We start from the raw sequence: 22,292 nt of genomic DNA, 5'->3' as shown, positions 1-22,292 counted from the left end.
GAGCAACAGCGAAGATTGTATCCCCTAATGGAGTGGGTTACACATGCAACTAGCGCGGCTACCCCCCCCCCCTTCCCCTGCGGAGGTACGTGACAAGGACACTCAATGTGGCACTTTCTTTTTTGAGCAGAATGTCTTCTTTGCTGGGTGTGTTGCCCATCAGTACCGACGTAGGCACTCACGCTCTGCTGCCAGTGGCGGAGGATGACGTGCAAGCACTACGGAAACGCAAGAACGAAAAGCGAGGATGCCATCCTCTGAGGAGGACATGGTTATTGTGGTTGTTCGTTCTCGGCGACTTCGGCATGCGTCTGTGTGCTATGGCATGTGACTCAACGTGGAGACACATCTGGAGTGGCGCATCTCTGGGGAACTTCCCCGCCCCCCCCCCCGCAAGTAAAACATGAAAGAGGAAGTTGCGATGTACGTACATTTTGTCCTCTGTTTTTTTCGAATAGGTGGCACAAGTGAGCGCGTCTATTGGTGCGACTCGCTGGAACCAACACTGTTGGCAAAACGCTGCGACACCATGTCCTTGCAAGCATCACGGATCCCCTTCGATGTGATAAGGAAGCACGCTTCTCGCCTCGGCTGGCCACTGCACTTGAGCACCCGCACCACCCGGTGCTGCGCGACGCTGCGTAAAGAAGCCTGCTGCCGTGCTGTCAGGGAGTAGACGACATCTTCTGTGCAGACTGTAGCGGTCGTCGGAGAAGTTGGTAGATCGACAAAACTGCAGACTGGGATATCGTAGTGATGAAAAGAAAGCAGAAGCCGTGTAGAGAGGCCATGACTCCACATGTCGCCGAGGGCCGGAACGAGAACGCTCTGCCGCAGCTGGCCGGCGTTGCCCTCAGCAGCTGCAGCAGAGCAAGCGGATCCTTCTGTTGCGCTTCCGTTGGTGGTGTGATTCAAGGCAACGTCGCGCAGTGTCTTGGTTGTCATGTGATTGGTCACCACGATAGCCAGCTGAAATGTAGCTGCCACGTGCTCCAACAGCGTACTGCACTGAAACAACAGCCGCGAGCGTTGCCAGAGTCCGTGCTTCGACAAGAGCCCGTAGGGGGACTGCAAGAGGAGGCTGTTAGGCGCGGCACCTCTGCCTGTGCAGCTGAGTAGATCCATGGCGCTGTCCCCACCACCACTTGTGCTCCTCCCGAAATTGCCTCTATGGAAGTCGTCAGAGGAGCGAAACGGCAGCGCGATAGAGTCGATCAGCACCATCCGCACTGTCGCGCGCACACCGCTGTCTGCGCTCTTGTCCTGCCTTGAAGAGCATGTCGACGTAGCAGCTGTGCTCCCCGTGTCAACAGCCTTCGCCTCGTCGCTGCGCTCCTCCTCAAGCCACGACGGCAGACTGTATAGCAGCGCGAGTAGTCCTGCCAGGTCTGTTACCCGAACGTAGTGCACGCGTTGCAGCACGGACTCCACAGTAAACTCCTCCTGAATACCTGGTATGCCCCCCATGTTCGGGCAACTGCCGTGTGAATACGGCACCGTGTGGGGCTCCAGTGGTGGGGATCGGCATCGCTTTCTATGCGAGCCGGGAGGCTGTCGCGTAGCTGCTGGTGGCGCAGCGGCCGTCTCACTTCGTGGCAGCGACGATCGAGAGAACAGAATGGTGCGCACGAGCGACACCGCCGCCGTCGCCATCTGTTCTAAGCGCTCCACTACAAAGCTGCCCTCTGTATCCACGAACAGGCACGCCCCACCCATCCCTCCGAACTCTACTGGCATGGCACAGCTAACAGCTAACTGCATTAGCAGCTGTGTCTTCCCAACACCAGGAGGGCCACTGATCTCGGTCACGCCATCAACAGGAATGCCACCGCCAAGTATGCCGTCGAGTTGGCGAGAAAAGGTTGTCACATGGGTCGGAAGACCCCGTGCTTGCCGGGCCTCGACCTCCGCATAGAGCTCACGTAGCGTACGACACCCCGGGATTGCACCAGTGTGACTGTCAGTCGCATGGGCGTTCTCGCGTGTGTTGTGCGCAGAGTTAGTGAACCGAGATGGGGACTCCGGAGGACGAGGAGGCGAAGAGGATAACGCGCCATAAGAGGAATGCCTCCCTTGCGCGCTTGAAGCAGTAACACTATGTTTCTTAGAGGCCTCGTCGGCCATTACTGTGGCGTGTATCGCCATTTCCACAATCTCGTTCACCTCGTCCTCGGTAAGATTCAGAAACCTTGACGCGCCAGCCACTTTGCGGAGAGTCGATCGCATCGCCGTCTCTCGCAGCGCCGAGACGTGGGCTGGCTCGCTCTGATCATCGAAAGCGCCACCACTCTCTCCGGGAGTATCAGGTTTCAGTCGGCGCGGCGGACAGGAATCGCTCCTTGATACTTGATGCCTCAATAGGGCGCTGGGATGCCGCAACACTGAAAGCACCTGGTCCTCGCTGTCATCACCAGCGCGGTAACACTTAGAGGAGAGGAGGGCGACTACGTCCGAAACGTAGAGGATGCCGGCGTCCCGCAGCTTCGCCTTTGTGGCGGAAGAAAGCGACTCGGAGCACTCGATCAGTGCCATGTGGAGTCGGGGGGGGGGGGGCAATAGAGGAAAAAAAAAGAGCAAAGCGCGTCGCACTTAATGGTAGCCCAGTAATGAAAGCACCGTAGAAGGCGAGTGGCGCGCAACGCATCAACTCGAATGAATCCCTCTCCAAGACGTTGAGGGCCTGCCCCAGGCCCCTTTTTAATTGTTCTGTGCTCACCGTAGCACTGTGATCTCTGCAAGTGTCTCGGCTGATGGCGACATGGAGAGAAAATGGGCTTTGCCCGCATCCACTCCGCATTCAAAAGTAGGGGACGAAAAGAAGGTATGCGCATCCGATTACACGGGGAAGTCAGTGAAGGGTCGACAGGCTTTCATTGTCGCACGTGAAGGGGGAGAGGGGAGCGTGTCTCGTCAGCGAATCGAAGACAGTCACAGGAGATGTCCCCCCTTCCGCCTTTTGCTCCTCCGAAACGGTACAGTGGTAGGCGAAGAGGTAAGCGGGAAGCACACAGAGGAGCACCGCAGAGCCCAGTCCAAGCTGAAAAATCATTTTCTAAAGGATAATGACAGCAGCGTGGGTCGCACCGATGCGATTAGCTGCCGCCGCCTGCTCAGGGCAGCAGGCCAGCAGACGTATATTTGTTTTTCAATGTTGCTTGCTTTGTCTGTGCACAGCTTGCCGTGTGCTTCCAGTAGGATGCATAAGTTGGCCCATGACACCGTCGTCCTCGGCTACGGGAGGGACAGTATCCTCCAAGATCAACACACTACTTCAGTCTGAGTGAGACTGCTGAGTTTGAGTCCCCTGTAGTGCGCTGTGCGACGAGGCGTACGCTGCTTTCGCGCACCGAATGGTACCGTACTCACCTTTTCAGAAGTGTCCTACGCAAAGACACCCCTCAGCAGTGCTGGAGGCAGTGGCCAGTCGCCGCCCATGTTGTGCAGTGTGGACATCTGCAAAGCGTTGCAGAGGTGTTTTGTCCCGTGGAAAAGTGTCGGAGTGGTTGTGAGGTCGTCGAGGTGGTCAGGCTCCATAGTCGCCAAACGTGACACACCATTTGCCAGCGCACACGCCAGCCGATATCGAGTAGAAGTCTTCGTTTCACCTGACCCCGCCGCGGCGTCGCCAGCGCCGATATCTAACGGTTCGGTGGGTCGAAAAGCCTGCCCCAGCCTATGCTCTGTCCATCGTCTTCGCACGACGTGCTCTACCAAAAGGCGAATTAGGAAACCCAGAAGAACACCCTGTGGGCACAGTGTTGCCAGCGACGATCTCGAGCAGTCCTGCTCATCATTCGCAGGGCGGCTATCATCGCCGCCGTCGAATCCAGCACGGCGAAGAAGCTGCTGAAGAGCGTTGAAGTCCTCGTCAACGAGGAGCTTCGCCGCGAGCAGCACAACTACGGTGGCGCTCTGTAGCGCTGGAGGCTGTCGCGGCGGGTTCGCCTGATCGGGCACTTTTGCAGCGGTCAGGGGTGCAGCGAAATCCCCCTGCGCGAACCTCTCCGCTTCCTCCACAGGAAAGGAGTCCTTCGCCGCCTCAAATACCGCAAGCAGACGTGTGGTGGCTGCGTCGTCGCAGACAATGGCGCTGTAGCACAGCGCAGCAGCTTGCACCCAAAAGATGTCGCGTACCGGCGCTGCTCCACACGTCTTTGACAAAGGGGTAGGGTCGTCACACGCCACCGCCACCGTGTCTGGGCCCACATGCATCGAGTATGCTCCTCCTACGGGGTCGCCAGCACACTTTGCCCACGAGGCACTGCAGCCAAAGAAGGCAGCCACTTCGCACGCCTCATCATCCAGTTTGGCCAAGATGTGCGGTGGCGAATCGATATCATCAAAGCAGGAAATCGCGTTGCCTGTTCCGCTCTCAGAGGACGCTGACGCTGCTGCTGCTACAGTCGCATAAAGGAGCCTCTCTGAAATGGCGCCACCTATGTTGTAGGTGCTGTGGAGAAGAAGCCCATCGCTCTTCACATGATCAACCCCATTTCGCTCTGGGGCTATGACTATGGCTGTGGCGAAGGCATTCCCAAAAAAGAGCTCCGCGGCGACACTGACGCTGCCCGACAGCAGCTCTAGGTCCATCGTGACGCTCGCAAAGCAGAGCGACCACACCCACACTCGCCGCGCCAGCCAAATCGCCTGCAGGTAACTTTGCATCGCTTCCGAGTTCTCCGCCACGCGAACCGTACGCGCGTTGAGCGGATCGCTGCACTCCATCAGGTCGCTCACCCAGGCAGGCAACGGGGGCGCCGAGGTTTCTGTCGGTAGCGATACAGAGAGCACGGCGAGTGCGCCAGAGAGCCTCGAGAGATGCGCAAGCAACTCCTGCTTCACAGACTTCAACTGACTCATCAGGCGATCTACCACACCGCGAGTGCCATGTGGAAGGACCGCCTCGCCCGCCTGCCGTATGCGACAGGAGGAAGACTCCACCCTTGCGTGCGTGTAAGTCTCGCATAGATCCCGCCACTGCTCTCGTATATCCTCGAAGGAGCGTTGCAGCTGCAGTGTCGTGCGGATCTCCTTCGAGATCGTCCGCGTGTAGGGTCGCCGAAGCCAACTCGATACGTCATCGCTAGGATGTTGAGTGGCGAAGCGATTTGTGGGGCTCACTGTCGCTTTTTCTTCTGTGGGCATTGTTCCTCTGCATTCCTCTTTCGAATGAAGACAAGGGAGGAAAGGGAGAGCCGTTGTGCGTGTCATCCACATCCAACACCCACCCATAAGAACGCCGCACGCAGAGAGTGAGGTAACCAAGACGCTCGGGAAAAAAAATAGAGAAATGAAGAAGTGTGTTCGTGTTGAGCCAAGGGGCAGAGAGAAACAGAGAGGAGATGTTGGGGAAGGGAGGGGGGAACAGGCAAGTACCTAGTTTCGCAAGCGGCACCCCACTTACGGGTAGCTGGAAAGCTAGACCGTCATACGCGCTGATAGACGCCAGGCGCGGCACGGAGGCAGCCCGCTGACGTGCATTACAAAACTTTCTATGAACGGAGCCAAGGTGCTAAGAGGTTGAACGCCGTCCATGGCACATCCACACGCGCACGCCGCTGATACGGTGGCAGAAGAACAACAGCAAAGGAGAAAGAAAAATGCAGGATGATAGAAGATGCACGAAGCACTCCCGAGACGCACGCACGAACGCGCACAAAAAAGCGCTAGAGAAAGAGAGAGAGGGGAGGCAACACATGGGCAAGGGATGCACTCCTGCATAGTGGAGAACGCACCGAAACGCACGAGGTGAATGAGAATACCAGCACAGAGAGATGTCCAACGAAAGAAATGAAACCAGAGCGAACACACGCTCGAGGAAGGAGGAAGGGCCAAGTGTAGTATGTACAGACGTATCGATGTGTACCGGTGGGCCGCAGAAGGGAAACAAACAAAGGGGAGGGGGGCGACCGATTCGCAGCAGCGGCGGCAGCAAAATGATCCATCAAGTTCCATACGCATTCGTGTGTGCAGGGCTTGCGAGGTGGCCAGCAGGGAGTAGCGCGTGCGTATGCGAATCAGCAAATACAACGAAGAAACAAACAAAGGAAATGGGAGGGACAGCGAAGAAGGAGGAAGGGGGTGATCGAGAGGCCCTTGAAGGTGCGACTGCATTCCCTCTGTTGTTTTCTTCTTTGTGTTGACCTTGCCATCCTACTGTCGGCTTCCCCTCTCCCTCTCCCACTCCCTCTCTCTCCTCAACCGCTCGCCCTCAGCCACATATCCGTACGGACAAACGACATCAGCTGCTTCAACGTGCTCTTCTACCTGCTGCACCTGACAAAATCCAGACATAAAGTGAGCCCATAAAAGGTGCTTCGACATGTACGGCTAACAACGCACAAGAAAGGCGGGGAGAGAAGGCAGTGGGCATCTCTGCCATGGCTGAATCACATAACGGCGTGCTTTGGAACATGACAGGCACGCCTGCACATGAACCAGACACGCTCAGCGCTCCGATCGATCACAGGTGCAGTACGGTTAGGCAGAACCTGCCGTGAGCGAGCCTCGACTTTGTGGGAGACGGGAAGCGTGGCATGGACGAACGAAGATGCTTCTCCAGGGCTCCCTCACCCGTCGCCCGGTGGACAGCGTGCGTCCTGCTCGACTTCTGTCCTTCAAGACCCTCCGCACGGACTTGCTCCAACGGCATCTGTCGCTTTCATGACGCGCGTTCAGCTCCTTGCAGGAGTGCGGCACTTTTGCTTGTAGGTCTCCTCTCCTTCCACTGCAACGACCCGCTCACTCCGCCGCTGGTTGCTCTGACGCAGACCAAAACGATCACCATCTGAGAGAGAGAGAGAGAGAAACAAGCAATGCGCAGTGTTCGGTTGCAGAACATCGGTGAGACTGAACAGCTGCTGGACGAAGCCAGGGGTAGAAGCCTTCAACTGGTTCAGATGGCTGTGCTGCAACTGGTATCGAATCTGCCAGCAACCCCTGACAGTCGCACCCTTCCGACGATACGGGACCACCGCACGAGAACCTCTTGTATTTCATCGACCATCAATGTGCGCAGCAGTGCCCCCGCTACACTGGCGATCCATGTTCACAGATCCTTCGCATGGTCAGGAAACGTGGCGCAGAACTCAGCAGGCACACGGCTCTCTAGTCTTCAATAGGCCGCTTTCACCATGCGCGCTTCCAACGCCCGAAGCTGTGTCAAGCTACGCCTGTGAGCACTACCACACTGCCTGGTAGTGCGCCTCTTTCGGCAACTTTAGCGGCGAGACTCATGCGGAAGCGTTTCCGAATGTCAGCCGCAAAGTCCACGACCGCATCTACGTAGCAGAGAGTCACACGCACCGCAAACTTCACACGCGTGAAACGCGGTCTCGGATCGTCGAAAGAGCCCCTCTACCGTGTGCTCAGAAGACCAACAATGTCGATCCGCTGTGCCGCATGGTACGTACTCGAGGACATCCTCTGCAACGTTGCTCGCCGCATCGTCGAAGACGGTGTCGGTGTGGTCCTCTGAAGTATGCACATCATCGCACGGCCACATCAGCTTCTCGCGCGCGAGTGCCTCTGTTTACAGGGCAGCACAGTGGAGCACAGTAGCACCCCACCACACCCACTCCGGTGAGTGGCGCCGCGTCTTCCAATGCACTCCAGTTCTCAATGTCACCATCGATGCCGCGCCACTTGATGGTCTCCCTGCTCTGCAACGGGTGCATCCCACCAACAAGGCTCGCAACACCATCGCACCGGAGCAGTAGGCAGGGTCAATGACCTTTGCCTAGCTCTCTGTCCATGAGTGGACAAGTGGGACATCGACAAGGTGGGGTGCTGATCGGCCCGTCCGACTGCCCTGGGGCTCCCCAGTGTGGGAAGATGAGTGAAATAAGCTGAGGGCCTCAGCGGCAGCGCACCTGCACTGTCGCATCGGCCCGTCCGCGTGAACACCTCAGGGAAGAAGATCTGCGAATGTGCGAAGATGACGTGGTGCAAGGAGAGAGGAGAAGGGTATGTGCATCGGTGCGTACGTTCGTCTTGAATACGTCGTTCCACTCTATGCGCTGGTGCATTTTTTCACTATCCTAAGACAGTGGACACAAAGAGAAACAGACAAATCACGTGGTAACAGAGATCACCGCGTGCGCGGAAAGCGTCGAGAAGGGAAAGAGGGAGGAAATGGACACGAAGCGGATGTCGACAGTGCCGGCCAACGCATGCGAGTGCCACAATACGTCATGAGTAGGGGAGAACAGAAACAACATGACCAAAAAATAATAATAATAATGACAAGAATAAGAAAGGGCTTAAAAGAGAAGGGCGGGGATCAAAACGATCCTGCCACTGCTTTCAAAGGCCAAAGTACACACGCATAGACAAAGAGGCGCCTCCCTCGCCTGTATTTTCACTCTTGTTTGCTCATGCGCCTCCCATTCCTTCTCGAGCGTGCGTCAAGAAACGGCTGCTTGGTCGTTTCGCTCCTCTTTGTGTCTCCGCATTTTTCCTGTCTTCCTCAGGGGAGCTCAGCCATCCTCGCACGCATCAGGATGATTGATGGAATTACCGTTGCCACGCTGACACAACACAGCACATCACTCATGCAGCCCTCTCCCGCTTCTCGCTGCTTTGCTCCTGTGAGAGACCCTCTTTCTCTGCCCTTCATGCTGTCGGCCCCGCCTAAACCGAGTAGGACAGAACGGGGGAAGAGACGGTGGATTATTCATTGCCGTATGGCAGAGCTCCCGAGCAGCAGACTCATCGGCGAGATACGCGTGCAGACAACGCGCAGCTGGTTCAGTAACGATTCCATGTCACCTTTCTGCAGCAGCGACACGGCGCGCACATACCAGAGGCCCATGACCACACTCGACACGATCCCGCTCGCATGATTCACATCCAACGAGCAATTCGAAAGCGCCAGCCAGGTGTTCTGCCCCTGTCCTCCTTGCGGGTTTTGGCTGCTCTCTGCCACGACACGGCGTATGAGAAGGCGACAGGCCCAACGGACGCAGCGGTACATCACATACGTCGCACCAGCGCAAATCCCGAACGCCTCCCTCACCGGGTCGATCGACTCTCGCAAGTCTGCCTCGCACCCGTGCCACGTTGCGCAGTGGTAAATGACCGGGAGCGTATGCCAAGCACAAACCCCCACGTTAGAAAGGAGCTGCATCGTGAAGAGCACGTTGATGTCGCCATTCAGAAAAATCTTCACTCCCGGCTGCTCCTTGAGTGAGCTGAATGGAGAGGTGGGCTTGGACTGTTTAGGAGTGGTGACAAGAGCGATGGACAAGGCACAGGAAATGACCTGCGCGCTCGCCACATAACTGATCATGCCGCGTGTGAGATAGAGCGGAACGCATATGCCCGTCATGGTGCAGCCCGTCAGCAGGACGAAGACGACGAGGGTGTCTTGCGCGACCCATCCGACAGGCCCCAGTGCATATCCCGCAGAAATTAACGACGTGAAGAAACACAGCAGACGGCCTCCAGGGAGCATGAGCCGTTTGGGGATGCCGAGTAGTAGCGCTGCTGGCACTAAGGCGGTGGCGACAGGAATCGCAATAGGAATGTGTGGCGCATAGCGGAAGGCAACAACACCACTTGTCAGTACAAGCATGCCGGACGCGGCGAGGCTGTACGTTGCCGTCAAATGAGACCGGGCCAAGGCAAAGCGCTTCGCATCGCCTACCGGTTGCGTTCGGGTCTTGATAACCTCAACAGCCGACTCCAGGGGGTGGTTAATGACGGCCGGCAAGATTTGGGCGACGAAACCCATTTTGTAACAAATTGCCACTGCATAGCCACCGAGAATGACTAGAGAGCCGTAGCGCAGAATTCGGACGTTGCGCTCCGCCACGGATGACATCGCAGTGTCACCGCCGCCCGTGGGCATCGTCCCTGTGCTCCTTATACCCATGTCCCCTAGCTGAGAAGGGTCTGGTATACTCAACAGCAAAGCTGCTGATAAAAATCGCGTAGAAGAGAAAGAAGAAGCAATACGAAGCGAAGGCGCCGAACAGCTCTCAGCAGCAGGTGAGGGAACGTATGCGCGTTCGGTCTTCTACAGCGAGACGTCGAATATAAGCTGACGGGGTAGGACTGACGTGCATCAGCGCCGACGCGTCGGGTCGAATGGCTGCGTCCCTCAAACAGACAGTGGCAACCTCGTGTGGTAAAGTGACGCTAGCAAAGCAAAACGGGAGACGACGACGGCGACAACGACGCAGCCCCCGTACGCTCCGTCTCTCGTGATTGGGTCTCTCTTCGTGGGGGGGGGGGGGGGAAGAGAAGAAAGACCGCGTCAGTGCGACAGTCCTTCGCCGGAACTCGTGAAAAAGATGGCACGAACACCGAATTAGGGGGAGGGGACAATCATGCGCACATGTATGGGAATGGGTGTGCGGGTTTTAGGAGGGCACGTGACTCAGAGAAGGGAGAAAGGAAATAAATGCAAAAGCATGAAGAGAACGAGAAGGAGTGGAGAAGCAGCATGTTGGGAAGGCTCAACGAGCACAGAGAAACTGGTGAAACAAATGAATTGGTGGTTTTGCTCTTTCTCTGGCCAACTGCTGCCGCCCACTCTCTCTTCTTCCATAACCACAACTACTATCGATGCAGACAAGTCGTTCCATACACCAAGACGGCAGAGCGCGTCCCTATGACCTCGCTCAGTTTATGGGTGACTGTCAGTCATCTCGGCAAACTACGAGAGCGCAGAGCGCCACCCTTGAGTCGCGTATGAGCTCCGTAAAAGAGCGCAGCGAGCTCATGCACCTGCACGAAGGGCAGTTATGCGACTCGCATTCGTACGATCCTCGCACCGCAGCACAGACATCTAACCTGCCCTCGGCGAATTTCTTGGCGAAATCGTTCGCTCTGTAATTATTTGCTGGCATACTGTTGATAGTCAGAAGAAAGCACATATGCAGAAACCAGCACGGGCGGCCTCCATCCTACGCCTCCTCTCTCTCCTGCATCGGCGTAGGTGACGCTACAACCGCCCGTGTCCCTCTGCTGCCGACACCTACCCGAAGTCCTCAGCTGTCACGAGAACACCAGAAAAACGCTACTAGGGGTGTTCGGCCAACAAAGCAGGTGGGGTCATCACCGCCAAGACATGTGACGGGGGGGGGGGCGAGAGACACCAAAAGAGGGAACACAAGAAAAGGGAAGAAGAACAGAAGGAATCAAGCTGTACAAGCACAGGCGCAGCAATACATGTATACGTACAATCACCTCTCCTCAGAACAAGATAAGGACGAGTCACGGTGGAGAGAAGAAGGGAGTCGAGTGCATCGAGAAAGAGAGAGAGGGAAAGAGAGAGAAATGAACGACAAGCGAGTTGAGAAGAATCGACCCTTCACCCGATGAAAGACGGAGGGGGAAGGCGAACACAAAAGAGAAATGCAGCGATGACTATATAGCGACGAAAAATGCGATGAACTACTCTACTACAATCAAACCATCGACAACGACAACGTTGCGATGCAAGACGGAGAGCTGAGCAGGGGAGAGAGTACGGCATAGGGCGTAAGACCAAAGAATAAAAGGAGACCGAAGGAGAGCGTGCGCCACATGCGACGGAAACTAGAAAAAATCGGCATCAGCAGCTGCTACTGAAGCAACGTGTGTGTGTGTGTGCAAGAATGCATAGCGTAGGGGCGAGGAAAGTAAACTGAGCTTCACCTCATCCCAGCCCCGCCCTCCCTACCCTGCGTGGCACACCCTCCCTTCAGCTTCTGACCCCTCCATCCACCTGCCCCCTCTCCTACCGACTCCTCTTCCAGTTGGCTCCTATGACAGCACCTCCACCCATGCGAGGTGTACACTAATTAAAATCCATCATCTTTACAGCTCACGACGGAAACATCCCACCCCTCGACGCGCACGCACCAAGAAAGATAGAGAAAAAAAAGACAGACAGGCACACTCGTACGTAAAAATCTGGTGCGCCGATATGAAGTAGACAAACAAAGGAGAAGTAGTGCCGAGTACAGTAAGAGAAGACGACGTACATTTTTTTTTTTAAAGCGCGTCGCATACACGCGCAAGCACATACATGTGCTTAGCGCCGGCTGGGCCGCACCGCCGAGGGAGACGGCGATATTGTGTCGGCACAGTCGATCATTTCGGTCCGGCGGCCAGCCACGGAGGACAGCTCTGGTGCTGCCGAACCACGCAGCGTCAACACCGAAGCCTGGGTGCTGGGACTCGCACTGTTCGGCCCATCAAAAGCGTTGCCTACCCCCTCGCCGAACTCCAAAGAGGAGATCCTGTCATCCATGTGGCGCAGCAACGGCGAGATGAAGCGCTGAATCAAGACAGAATTGTGGTTGATAACTGACTCGCGCTGAATACTCATGGCACGCCTTTTGGTTGGCGCACACGCAGTGGGAGTCGGGTGCGTGCTCGCATTCGCGAACGCCTTAGGTGTCGCTCCACACTTGATCTCGTACGCTGCCTGCTCCAGAACCGTCTCGGCGGTCATGTAGAGGTCATGCAGAGTTGGCGTGCGAGCAGCAATACCCTCCAACAGACCGCCTACAAGAAGCCCGATCGAGCAGAAGCTGACAGGCTCGGCGTAGGCAGCGTAAAGAGCTTCCGTTGGTCGCGTTGGCGCCGGCGCCACTCCCACCTTAGCATCCATACGCTTCAGCTCCATTGCCGCAGGTGGCAGCATGCACAGGTGCGGCACATGATTCTTGTCCACCACAGAGCTGGCATTTCCGTCGTCAAAGGCGACGTAGACCATCTGGGCAAGAGGCACAGCGCTCACCTCGGACACGCGGCACGCAAAGCAGGGGAGAAGGCCCCTCGCCTCTACTTCAAACAGCGCTGCCAAAGCATGACGCGCGAGGTGGTAGCGAGAGAAGCTACCACCCCGCGCCGGCTGCGCGTCAGACATGGTGGCTAGCGTGGGTGACTCACACCGACTCGTCTCCGCAGCCGCTGACATGCGAGGTAGACGATAGTGCATCGCGATGAAGGTCACACCACTGGTCACTGCATGAAGCGGCATGCCAATGGACTCAATGTAGAGAAAATGAGCGGCGCTCTGTTTGTTGCACGGCACCGGACCCGTCTCCTCACCGTCCACAGCGGTCGCGTGAAACAGGAGACCGCCACTCGAAGCAGCCGAGGGATCCACCTGGAACCATATAGCGTCCACCACAGAACCCCACCGCTGCCGTTCCACCGGGTTGGTCACGTCTGCCACAACCTTAGCGTTGTCCACGCTGTCTGGCATGTGCACTGCAACAGGTACCTCGGCACTGGAGGAGCGTTGCGCATTACGGATAGAACACAGCCTCGCCACCTCCTGCACCACGGCGCAGAGTGCCGCAGTCGTGGACTTCATGCGAGAGAAAGCCCTCTTGCGATTTACCAGGGCGAGCAGGGCCTCTTCTGCGGTGAGCATACCCTTGGCCACGTCTGCAGCGCTCCAATCGTGGCGAAGTAACTTGATGAGAGTGTAGCGCACGCATGCTGTCAGCCAGGCGCGGTCGACGGCGCCGCCCTTCTCAGCAGTGGTCGCAGAACCGTTGCACACCGCCTCATTGGCGTGGATAAGGAGAGCGTAAAAGGCGTTCGCCACGTCGTTGCCCGTCACCTGCCGGGCTGCAAGAGGCCCAGGGGGTGGAGAAAGATCCACGTGCTGACATACAGTGTTTGCCGCCGCAGCCCTCGCAGGCGCTGCAACGCCGGTTACGGATGGGAAAGCGGCACTGTTGTTCAAGTCACATCCTGGAGCACCTAGGTTTCGGACGAAAGGTTTTGAAGCCTCTCTGGCGGAGGTGTTGCTCCTCAACCCAACTGATTCACTCGGCACCTTCTCTAGCGGGCGGTAATAGCGCATCATCTCCTCAGTCGGTGGCACAAAGTGGCTGTGCCCGCCCTCGGTACCGTACTGGTCGTGAGTGCTGAGCATCGGCCACTCAATACTACCACTGCGCTTCGACAGCGCAATCATCAACTGATCGTGAGTGTCGTAGCCGCGCAGCTTTAGCCACGAATCGTAGTGCTCCATGAATTCGGCAACGAGATTCATCTGGTGCGACATGAGACTCATATCGCTCAGCACACAACCGTAAACGGCGATCTGAGCGGCACGAATGCGCTCGCGCTCGGCTGCTGACACACCAAAGCACTCGCCACGCTGCTGACGCTCGCGGATCGTATTCATGAGAGCTTTTATCATATCCTGCTCGGCGGAAACAGCATGGAGAGTCTCTTTGGTAAGACTCGCAGTATCCATCACGCTAACGGCCGACTCGCTCCGAGGGAAAAGGGCACCGCTGTCCTGCAAGCAGCTCTGGGCTGAACCCTGCTGGTTTGACAGTAACCCGCAGCTGGTGCTGTCGGGGCCAGACTTCAGTGTCATCGTGTGTGTGCTGTTGGCTTTGTTAAGCATCAAAGTATGGTTAAGCAGCAGCATCATGTGCTCCGACTGGTTGAAGAACTCTTGGTACATGTACTTCTCCTCTGAAGTGAGGTAGCAACTCGTCGCAGCCGTCACCGCAATTGCCGGCACGTTTTCACGAAAAATACGGCTAACTGATCGCAGACGGCGACGCTCCTGCGCCACGACTGCCTGTCGTTCGCTGTCCAGGAGGGAGACGGCGTCAGCGAAGGGGTGTGCTTGCAGACACGCATCCATCTCCTCCGTCGTCTGCGGCAGGCCTTTGTCACCCTCGGTGAGCACGTACTCGAGCTGCTCCTTGCAGTTCCACAGGTGACTGATCGAGTGGGAGAGAACCCAGCGGTAGAAACACTTCAGCGACGATACCTCCCAAGCCACCTCGGCGTAGGTTCTGTTATGGGCAAAAAAGTCAAGCACCTGCGACGCCGACAGCGGTGTGTCGCCGCGGCCGTGATGCTTCTGGTAGCATTGTAAGTCCTCCTGCACCTGCAGCACGCGCTGTTTCAGCGAGTCGATCTCTCCTTCGACGTTGTACGGCACTGGCGGCGGAACGTACGATGGCGGCGCCTCCTCGCAAAGAATGAAGGGGTAGTTAGGTGACTTGAGCACGCTCAACGTATGCGCGTCCACGGTGCGGTGCGCCTCAACCGCCGTGACGTCCTTCACGACACCCTGACCTACCTTGGATTCGACGATGTAGGCATCGTGCAGTCCGTGGCGCAGCTGCTGCAAAGTCTCCACCTCTTGCTGCAGTTCCTGCGTGTGCGGCACAAGTGTCATTCTCCTCTGCGTCTCGTTTCCTTCACTTTCTCCAGTTCTACCCAACCTAGTGCTTTGAGGGGTCGTATAAGGTGAAACGGGAGGGGGGGACCGGTATGTAGCTGTGTTGATGTAAACTCTGTAACATTGAAGCGTTGCCCGCCGGTTTGCTGGCTTGCACATGAAATGGGAGAGAGAACGTGTGAGGACACGGCAGAAAAGAGGGAAGCACGATTATGAAAAACAGCAGGCGTTTATTGGAAGAGCAAGTCGAGGCCAAAGGACGCACACACGTACTAAACGCAGAAATGGGTTACAGTGGAGCGCCCGCCAGAAGAAGCATCTGGGGCAGTGAGCATGTTTGTGGGGGGCAGAGGACTTGCTGCCGTGGTGGCGAGAAACGTCAGTGGCGCGCATGACTAGTGAGAGTCGTAAAGGGGGGGACGGAACAGCGCCTGTATGCAGGCACCAAGTAACTTTAATGTAGGTTGAGGCCGTTGTGAATCGAGGGCAAAAGTTGCCTCTACGTTTGTGCCCTACTGCGCACCGATGCAGCCATGCACGTGCCAGTGCTTAAGTGCGGCGGAGTATATAGGTACTCGTGTGGGGTTCATGCGTCATGCACATGCAGAGAGAGGAGAGGAAGAAGCGGCAGAAAGTCCCCTCTTGAGCGCCGTGTCCGTTTAAAAGGGATTTCAGCCACCTCGTCGAAAGCCACCACCACCGTGCCGTTGACCACCAACACCGCCACTGCGGCTGCGGCCTCGCCCAGTGCGGCCTCCACCACCCCCGCCGGCGCCACCGCGTGACGGTGGCGCGTGTGCATTTGGACCTCCGCCAAGAACAGAGGAGTTCACTGCGTTGCCTCGCGAGGACGGCTGGCAAGGCGTTGGCGTCAACTGCTGATTCTGTTGGCCACCGCCGCTACCACGGCCACGGTTGGCGTGGCCGCTACGTGGCACCAATAAAGACGGCATTACAGGGGCGGTTGCCTTCGACACGGCAAAGGACGACGGTGCTGAAGCGCCAAAGACAGTAGATGCCGACTTACTGCTGACAATACGATTGCCACTAGCGGTACTCTCTCGCCGGAGCACAGAAAGTTCACTTTGACCAAGAACCCCACCGCCCCCGGTATCGCCAGTCGGAGGTCCCTGCAGCACTGCGCTGCTGCTCCAATGGGGGAGACGAGACACCTCCGCCGTAGCAGCGCCGTCACTGCGGGGGTGACGCCCGTCAAAACTTCCCAAAACCGAGTCGACGGCGCTCGGAGAAAGTCCACTGGCACTGCCACGCGGCAGCGCGCCACCAGACGTGGGGGCGTACACGTTTGCTGCCAAAACACCGGCGTCGTCCCCTCCCGAGGGTCGTGACGGAAAAGGCAGCCAGCCGAAGGGGTGCGTAGATGAGAAGAGTGGACCGCCGTCGTCCGCGAAGGCAGACCCATCCAGCCCTACCCCACTGCGGTCGTTGCCGAGAAAAATAGGTCCCTGCCCACCCCCTGGGATCACATTTGATGCTAGAAAGAAGCCGCTACCGGCCGACGGGTTACATGGCTCACTGCCTCCCCCTTGACCTTCGAACGGAGCACGGGTAGGAGGAAGGGCTTTGTTGCCAACCACGTCTGGCGCTTGGAGATGCATCAACGAGGGCTGCGGCGGCGATGACGCGCCAGTATTACCGTGTAAAGAGGGTCGAGGAAAGCCCCAGTGGGGGTTATTATCTCCGAGCGGCTGCGTCGGGGGGCCAACGGTAGGGCGCACATCTGACTGCAAGACGGCCAAGCCGCTTGATGTGCGTGTCGAGTGGGGCGCAAGCGCCATGGGATTGCTATGGCTCGGCGCCGGTGCCTGGTGCATTGGTAGGCCCTGCATCTGGCTTGGCAGTGTTGACGGATGCGGCGAGGAGTGCGGGCCTCTGCCACCTTGAGACTGTTGCTGTTGCTTCTGCCGGGCAGGCCCTTTACTTGCACTCGCCCGGGTAGCCGGAGCACGCACCACCGGTGCAGAAGACGTAGTAGTAGTTGTGGCGGCGGCGGCGGTGCTTACCGAGGCAGCCTTTGCCTCAGCAAGCCGCTGTGCCTCCACCGCTTTCTCTCTCTCCCGCTGCAACTGCAGCTGCTCCTCCTGAGCGGCATTACGCATGCCCTGCAGGTACTGCGCTACACGAGAGCGGTCTAGATCGCAGAGGGTATGGCATGAATCAGCGTTGGTGCTGACAGAGGCGGTGTTCACAAGGAAAGCCAAATCATCAGTAGTGGTGGTGCAGTCTGCAGCACGAGACCGCAACGTCGGATAGACAGTGGTTGTGAATTCGTGCAGCGCATGAGGAATGGCTTCGCGCTGCAGCGCACGTCGAAGGCGTGACGCGTTAGAGCTGCTCTCACGTACGATATCGTCTGCGCAACGCTCCTCCATAATTTTCAGGAAGGCCCGCACCGCCGCGGAGGCCTCCTTTCCTCGCGCATCTTCGCTGTCAGGAGCGGAGAGGGTGCTTTTTAGTCCCGCTCCGCTGCTGGCAACGACGCTTTGGGATGCCGAGATGCCCGAAAACCGCAACAGCGACTGCAGTCCCTCACGCAGTAGCGTACGCGCATCACCAGACCTCGCTGCACTGCCCGCCTCAGCCGCCACTTGGTCGTTTGCAAAGTAGCGGTGCAGCGAACGATTAGCCAAGTGCAAGGCACTCTCCACCGTTCGGCTGAGTAAAGTTGTGTTGGCATTGCAGAGGGGAGCGCCCATCGTGACGACAAACTCCTCCAAAGTTCCCAGCGCGTCCCACTTCGCCTTCCCTATAACCCTTGTCGCTGCTTTGTTGATCACGCTGCCGTCACTGCACTTACCGTCGGAAGCGGCGGCGGAGCTCCTGCTGCCCTCCCCTGTCCCCTCTTCCGTGATCTGCGACGGCATCAGCTGCCGCTCAAGGGTGCGCAAGTACTGCTCCATGATACCGTCTGCGCTCTCTGTGTGCACTGGATGCAGCGTCTCTGAGGTCAGCCATGTTCGCCACAGGGGGTGCCGCAGGTACTCGCCCGGTCGCGCGCGCTCCCACTCCTCGCTAAGTCGCCACGTCGTAATGAGACGCTCTACTTCAGGAAGCAAAAAACGCAAGACGAGAATAACTCGAGAAGAGTGCCTTTCCGAGTCCTCGCAGGTCTGGTCCTCTCTCTTTGAGGGTGAGGGGTCTTGAGGTGGGAGAAACCGCGCCTCACCATCGACACTGACCCCACCTTCTGACTTGTGTGCGTTGCCTTTCGTTTGGTCGCCCGATGTCGTCATAGAGGTGGAGGTGCTGTTAGGGAGATCCACCGTCCTCTCATCGGGTACTGTGTCACCGTCTTCACCTGTCACCCATGTGAAGTCCATAAAGCGCTCCGGTGCCGCAAGGGCTGTTGCGTCGATGGCGTCGGTCAGGAACAGGCGATACCATGGGCAGCTATCATGGTGACCTTTGCCGGAAGTGCTACTGAGTTGATGTTGTAGCTGCTGCTGACTGTCCCTCTGCAATGTTGGGCACCGAGAGAAGGTTATTGTGATGGTGGTGACAGAGTGCGTTGTTCTTGTGACAACCTTGGTCGTTGTGGTCGCCGCGGTTGTTCGGCAAAAGCCAGAGGCCTCCGCCTGCACCAGTGCAACCCCGCTGCACATTTGTGTGCTTTGCTCACCAAGCGCCTCCACATCACTGCAGGAAGCAGCCTCTAAATTCTCCTCCCCGGCCGTCTCCTCATTGCCGCTGATGCTGCTGCCCACTTCATTGCTCACACACACGTTGTCGTCTTCGACGCCTCCGTTGCTACCTCGGTCAACAGACGACAACAGCGTAGCGCTCACGGCACAGTCTCCCTCCTCGTACTCCTGTGAGGACACACCTTTCTCAAGTATGCTACCGTAGTTCTTAGCGATGTCACTCAGATCATCCGAAGTGTTCTCGAGCTCAGTAGTAGTAGCAGCAGCAACAAAAGCCTCGTCCTTCATCTTGCCGTACTGCTGACTGCAGTTGGCGCTGAGAAGCGGCGCCTCCGCCTCGGCAACGACACCCAGAACGTCTTTGCTCCCACCGTCACCGCCATCACCACTACCAGACTCCACGGAAGCACCCACCACTCCGTGAAGCTGCAAGGCATCACCCTTTTCGTCAACAACACACTGCAGTTCTTTACGAAGTGCCTCTGCAGTGGAGAGACTAGCAGCGCAGCTAGCAATGTGGGAAACCTCCAAGGTACTTGCCGTGGTGATTGTGGTTGTCGTGGTCCTCGTGACTCTCTCGCGCACGGCCACAATGGCAGGGCCGTGGGCGCAGAACTGGCACCGCGCATGCCATCCAAGAAGTTTCGCCGCGTCCTCGACAGATATCAGCTCCGACTGCGTCGCCGTCTCTGTATGCATGTGATGCCCCACTTCTGCGTCATCAGCAGAGGTTTGAATCGTCGATGGGCTCTTCCACTGCGATGTTTCCTGGGGAGAAGGCTGGTGACTTCCCGCGCCAACGGTGGTTTCTTCATCTCGGAAGTCCGCCTCGTTACCGCCTGCGTTCTCTGTGTCCGTCGAGTGCACGTCATCTGCAGGAACCACCGTGTACCCGTAGAGTGACATCAGCAATGCTATATAGCGTAGTACCTCCTTCCCCCTCGTATCAGTCTCAGCGCAAGCGGCCTCGGTGCTTGCCTCTGGCCGAAGGCGCTTCTTTGAGGCGAAAAAAAGCTGTAGGATACGATCATTCACGTTGCTCCCCGTGTATCGCATCCTTGGCACAGCAGTGGAAGCTTCGCAATGGACGGCAGAGAAGGCCGGGTCCAGAACAGCCATTGTCTCCGCCATCCGCTGCCGCACCGCGCTCGGTGGGGAGCCTCGTGGAAGCAAGGAACGTACCCGAGCTGGGGCATTGGTGGCCGCTTCAGAACCTAGTGAGCGAAGTGTCACCGCGGCACAGAAGGCGCGAACTGTTACCGACTCGGTGATGCACAGTGACGGGCTCCCTAGCAGGAGTTGCCGTGCACATGATACCGTGGTCTCGTCCGTTTCGCCACCCCGCTCGCCGAGGGCATGTCGGTCGCGCCACGTGCAGCCATCTCGGTGAGCGCGCGCTAGCAAGCCAGCTGTGATCTGATGCTGCCGCTCCAGCTGCGTAGACTGCACTGGTATCACGGTCGATTTTTTGCTCTGAGTAGCTACACCCTTCGAACCCACATGGAATGGAAAGAGGCGGCCCACCTTCGCCAGTGTAACCCTCTCCTCTTCCGATAGGACGACCGTAGTGTTGCAACAAGGAGCACGCAGTACGAGATGCACAGTAGATGCTTCCACGGCATGAGATGAGGACGCCGTTGGCGTTGTGCCTCGCTCCCTCGCCGTGAAGTGAAGAGGGCGCAGATTGGAAGCCGCGAGGAGCGCCACCGCGTAACTGCTTGATTGAAGCCAGTTGAAGAAGTCCTCAGATTCGTGCCACGCACTGTACGCATCCCTGAAAGACGTGAAGTCCAGAAATGTCTCCGTCGACCACGGTGTTGCCTCAGCGCGGGCCGCTCTTTCCACCAAAGGTCCCGCATCGCTGACGGCGGTGTCTAGTGAAGTCATGATAACAAAAAAGGGGAGAAAACAAAAAAAGAGCAGCAGCAGCCACTGGCACAGGCACAGTACTACGGTGAGGCCTCGCTGCACCCGCGGTGGGGTTGACAGAGCGTTGTCAGGGAAAGGCTCTGTGTAGAAGCGTTAACTCGCGTTTTGTTTGACTAATGTGTTGAGGCTCCGTCTGCGTGGTTGGGTTTAGGGTCGTTTACTTATTGGCATGAAGTGAGAGAAAGGAAAATATAGCGCGCAGGTATCTCAAGTAAATGGGCTCACGCATCTGGCGCGGTTGAGGGTCCGCAGGGTGTGTGTATCGGCAGCAGCAGATGAGTTCGCTGCCTCTACCAATACGCACAAATAGGACGAGAAGGAAAGAGAGGGGTTGCACCGCGCGTCCTGTGAACCCAAAGACCGCTGCTCACCACTCGACTTCGTACGTGTTGCCAGAAGAGCAGCCAACACAGGAAAGCTAAGTGAGATCGGGTGGGTGTAGGCTGGTAGACACCGCGAGAGGCACTTGATAGCCAAGCCCATTAGGGACGTCGCTGTAAACCGAGAAACGGTGGCACACACGATTGGGGTCATGCCAACGCACTCGAGTCAAACGCGGAGTGATTCAGCCCAGTGAAGAGCAGCTCCACTTCTTTGTGAGAGGTGTTTCAGATGTGCATTACGCAGGACAGCACAAAATCATAGGCGCACACAGGCACAGGCATACACACAGGCAAAAGAAAGGAGAAGAACGGGAGAGGCGGGGGCGACCACATCCGCCACTACCGAAACACCCGTCGTCCCCGTCGTGCTCCTCGAAAACGTTATGGTTAAGCTCTTTTTTTTTTGGCCGCTTTGCCATGACAGGGACTCATGTACATAAGTCCTCCAAGCAGAGAGAGGTGCGCTGTGCGGCTGCTGTACCTTGCTCGCTGACGAGTTCGTCCCTCTTTCCACCCCTCCGCCCTGACCGTTTCTCTGCACACCCACAGGGAGAGGACAGAACCACGAACGAAAGAAACAAGCAAAGCGACACAAGAACAGAGCTCGAGAACAGGGTAAATGAATGCAAACACCATGAAATGCGAGAATGACAGAGAGGCACACACACGCGCGCGCACAGGGAGTCAGAGAAAACAGCGAGTGTGTGTGTGGGTGTGTTGGGCTACAAAAGAAATGGGGAAGAGAAAAACGAATGGAAGGAGGCGGGAAAAAACAAAAGTGGGGAGGGAGAGAGAGGGGAGGCACGCATACACGCATGGACAGGGTCCACACGGTTGCTGGTACTCGCAACCTCAATCACTCCTGCAGAGGGAGAGAAAGAGACGCACACCCACACAACAGCGCATCCAAGTAAGCGGACAGGTCATCCGCTTAAATGGCACGTACTCCCCTTCCTCACGGAACATCATTCCCTCCTCATGGCCTGTATTCCATTCACCGTACAGCGTAACTGAAAAGAAAACATACAAGGGTGGAAAAAAAAGAGAAAAATATATAAAGATGCTCACACTGATCCGACGAAGAGAAACAAACAAAGCAAAGCGTGAGGCTTGGAGGTGAGAGGTGATGAGTGTAGCTCAAAATCCCCATGCAGAGGC

The 22,292-nt window shown here is 57.2% G+C and overlaps 5 protein-coding genes across 5 annotated transcripts; all 5 read right to left on the bottom strand.

The window, feature by feature from the left end:
• Nucleotides 1–477: 477 nt before the first annotated feature.
• Nucleotides 478–2,532, bottom strand: LPMP_332600 (recombinase rad51, putative; the record flags this gene model as incomplete). Its single annotated transcript, XM_010704049.1, has 1 exon — nucleotides 478–2,532. One exon carries the CDS (start codon nucleotides 2,530–2,532, stop codon nucleotides 478–480), a length of 2,055 nt encoding a protein of 684 aa, XP_010702351.1.
• An 849-nt stretch (nucleotides 2,533–3,381) lies between these two features.
• On the bottom strand, nucleotides 3,382–5,145 carry LPMP_332590 (hypothetical protein; the record flags this gene model as incomplete). The annotated part of the gene is made up of 1 exon (XM_010704048.1): nucleotides 3,382–5,145. One exon carries the CDS (start codon nucleotides 5,143–5,145, stop codon nucleotides 3,382–3,384), a length of 1,764 nt encoding a protein of 587 aa, XP_010702350.1.
• A 3,529-nt stretch (nucleotides 5,146–8,674) lies between these two features.
• LPMP_332580 (hypothetical protein) lies at nucleotides 8,675–9,874 on the bottom strand (the record flags this gene model as incomplete). Its single annotated transcript, XM_010704047.1, has 1 exon — nucleotides 8,675–9,874. The coding sequence occupies one exon, from the start codon at nucleotides 9,872–9,874 to the stop codon at nucleotides 8,675–8,677; it is 1,200 nt and encodes a 399-aa protein (XP_010702349.1).
• Nucleotides 9,875–12,022: 2,148 nt separating this feature from the next.
• On the bottom strand, nucleotides 12,023–15,157 carry LPMP_332570 (hypothetical protein; the record flags this gene model as incomplete). The annotated part of the gene is made up of 1 exon (XM_010704046.1): nucleotides 12,023–15,157. The coding sequence occupies one exon, from the start codon at nucleotides 15,155–15,157 to the stop codon at nucleotides 12,023–12,025; it is 3,135 nt and encodes a 1,044-aa protein (XP_010702348.1).
• Nucleotides 15,158–15,831: 674 nt separating this feature from the next.
• Nucleotides 15,832–20,709, bottom strand: LPMP_332560 (hypothetical protein; the record flags this gene model as incomplete). The annotated part of the gene is made up of 1 exon (XM_010704045.1): nucleotides 15,832–20,709. One exon carries the CDS (start codon nucleotides 20,707–20,709, stop codon nucleotides 15,832–15,834), a length of 4,878 nt encoding a protein of 1,625 aa, XP_010702347.1.
• Between the last annotated feature and the right edge of the window lie 1,583 nt (nucleotides 20,710–22,292).

Source organism: Leishmania panamensis (assembly GCF_000755165.1).
Source record: "Leishmania panamensis strain MHOM/PA/94/PSC-1 chromosome 33 sequence".
Lineage (NCBI taxonomy): Eukaryota > Euglenozoa > Kinetoplastea > Trypanosomatida > Trypanosomatidae > Leishmania > Leishmania panamensis.
The sequence above is the reverse complement of the archived record's forward strand: the minus strand, read 5'-3'. Positions and strand labels throughout refer to the sequence as shown.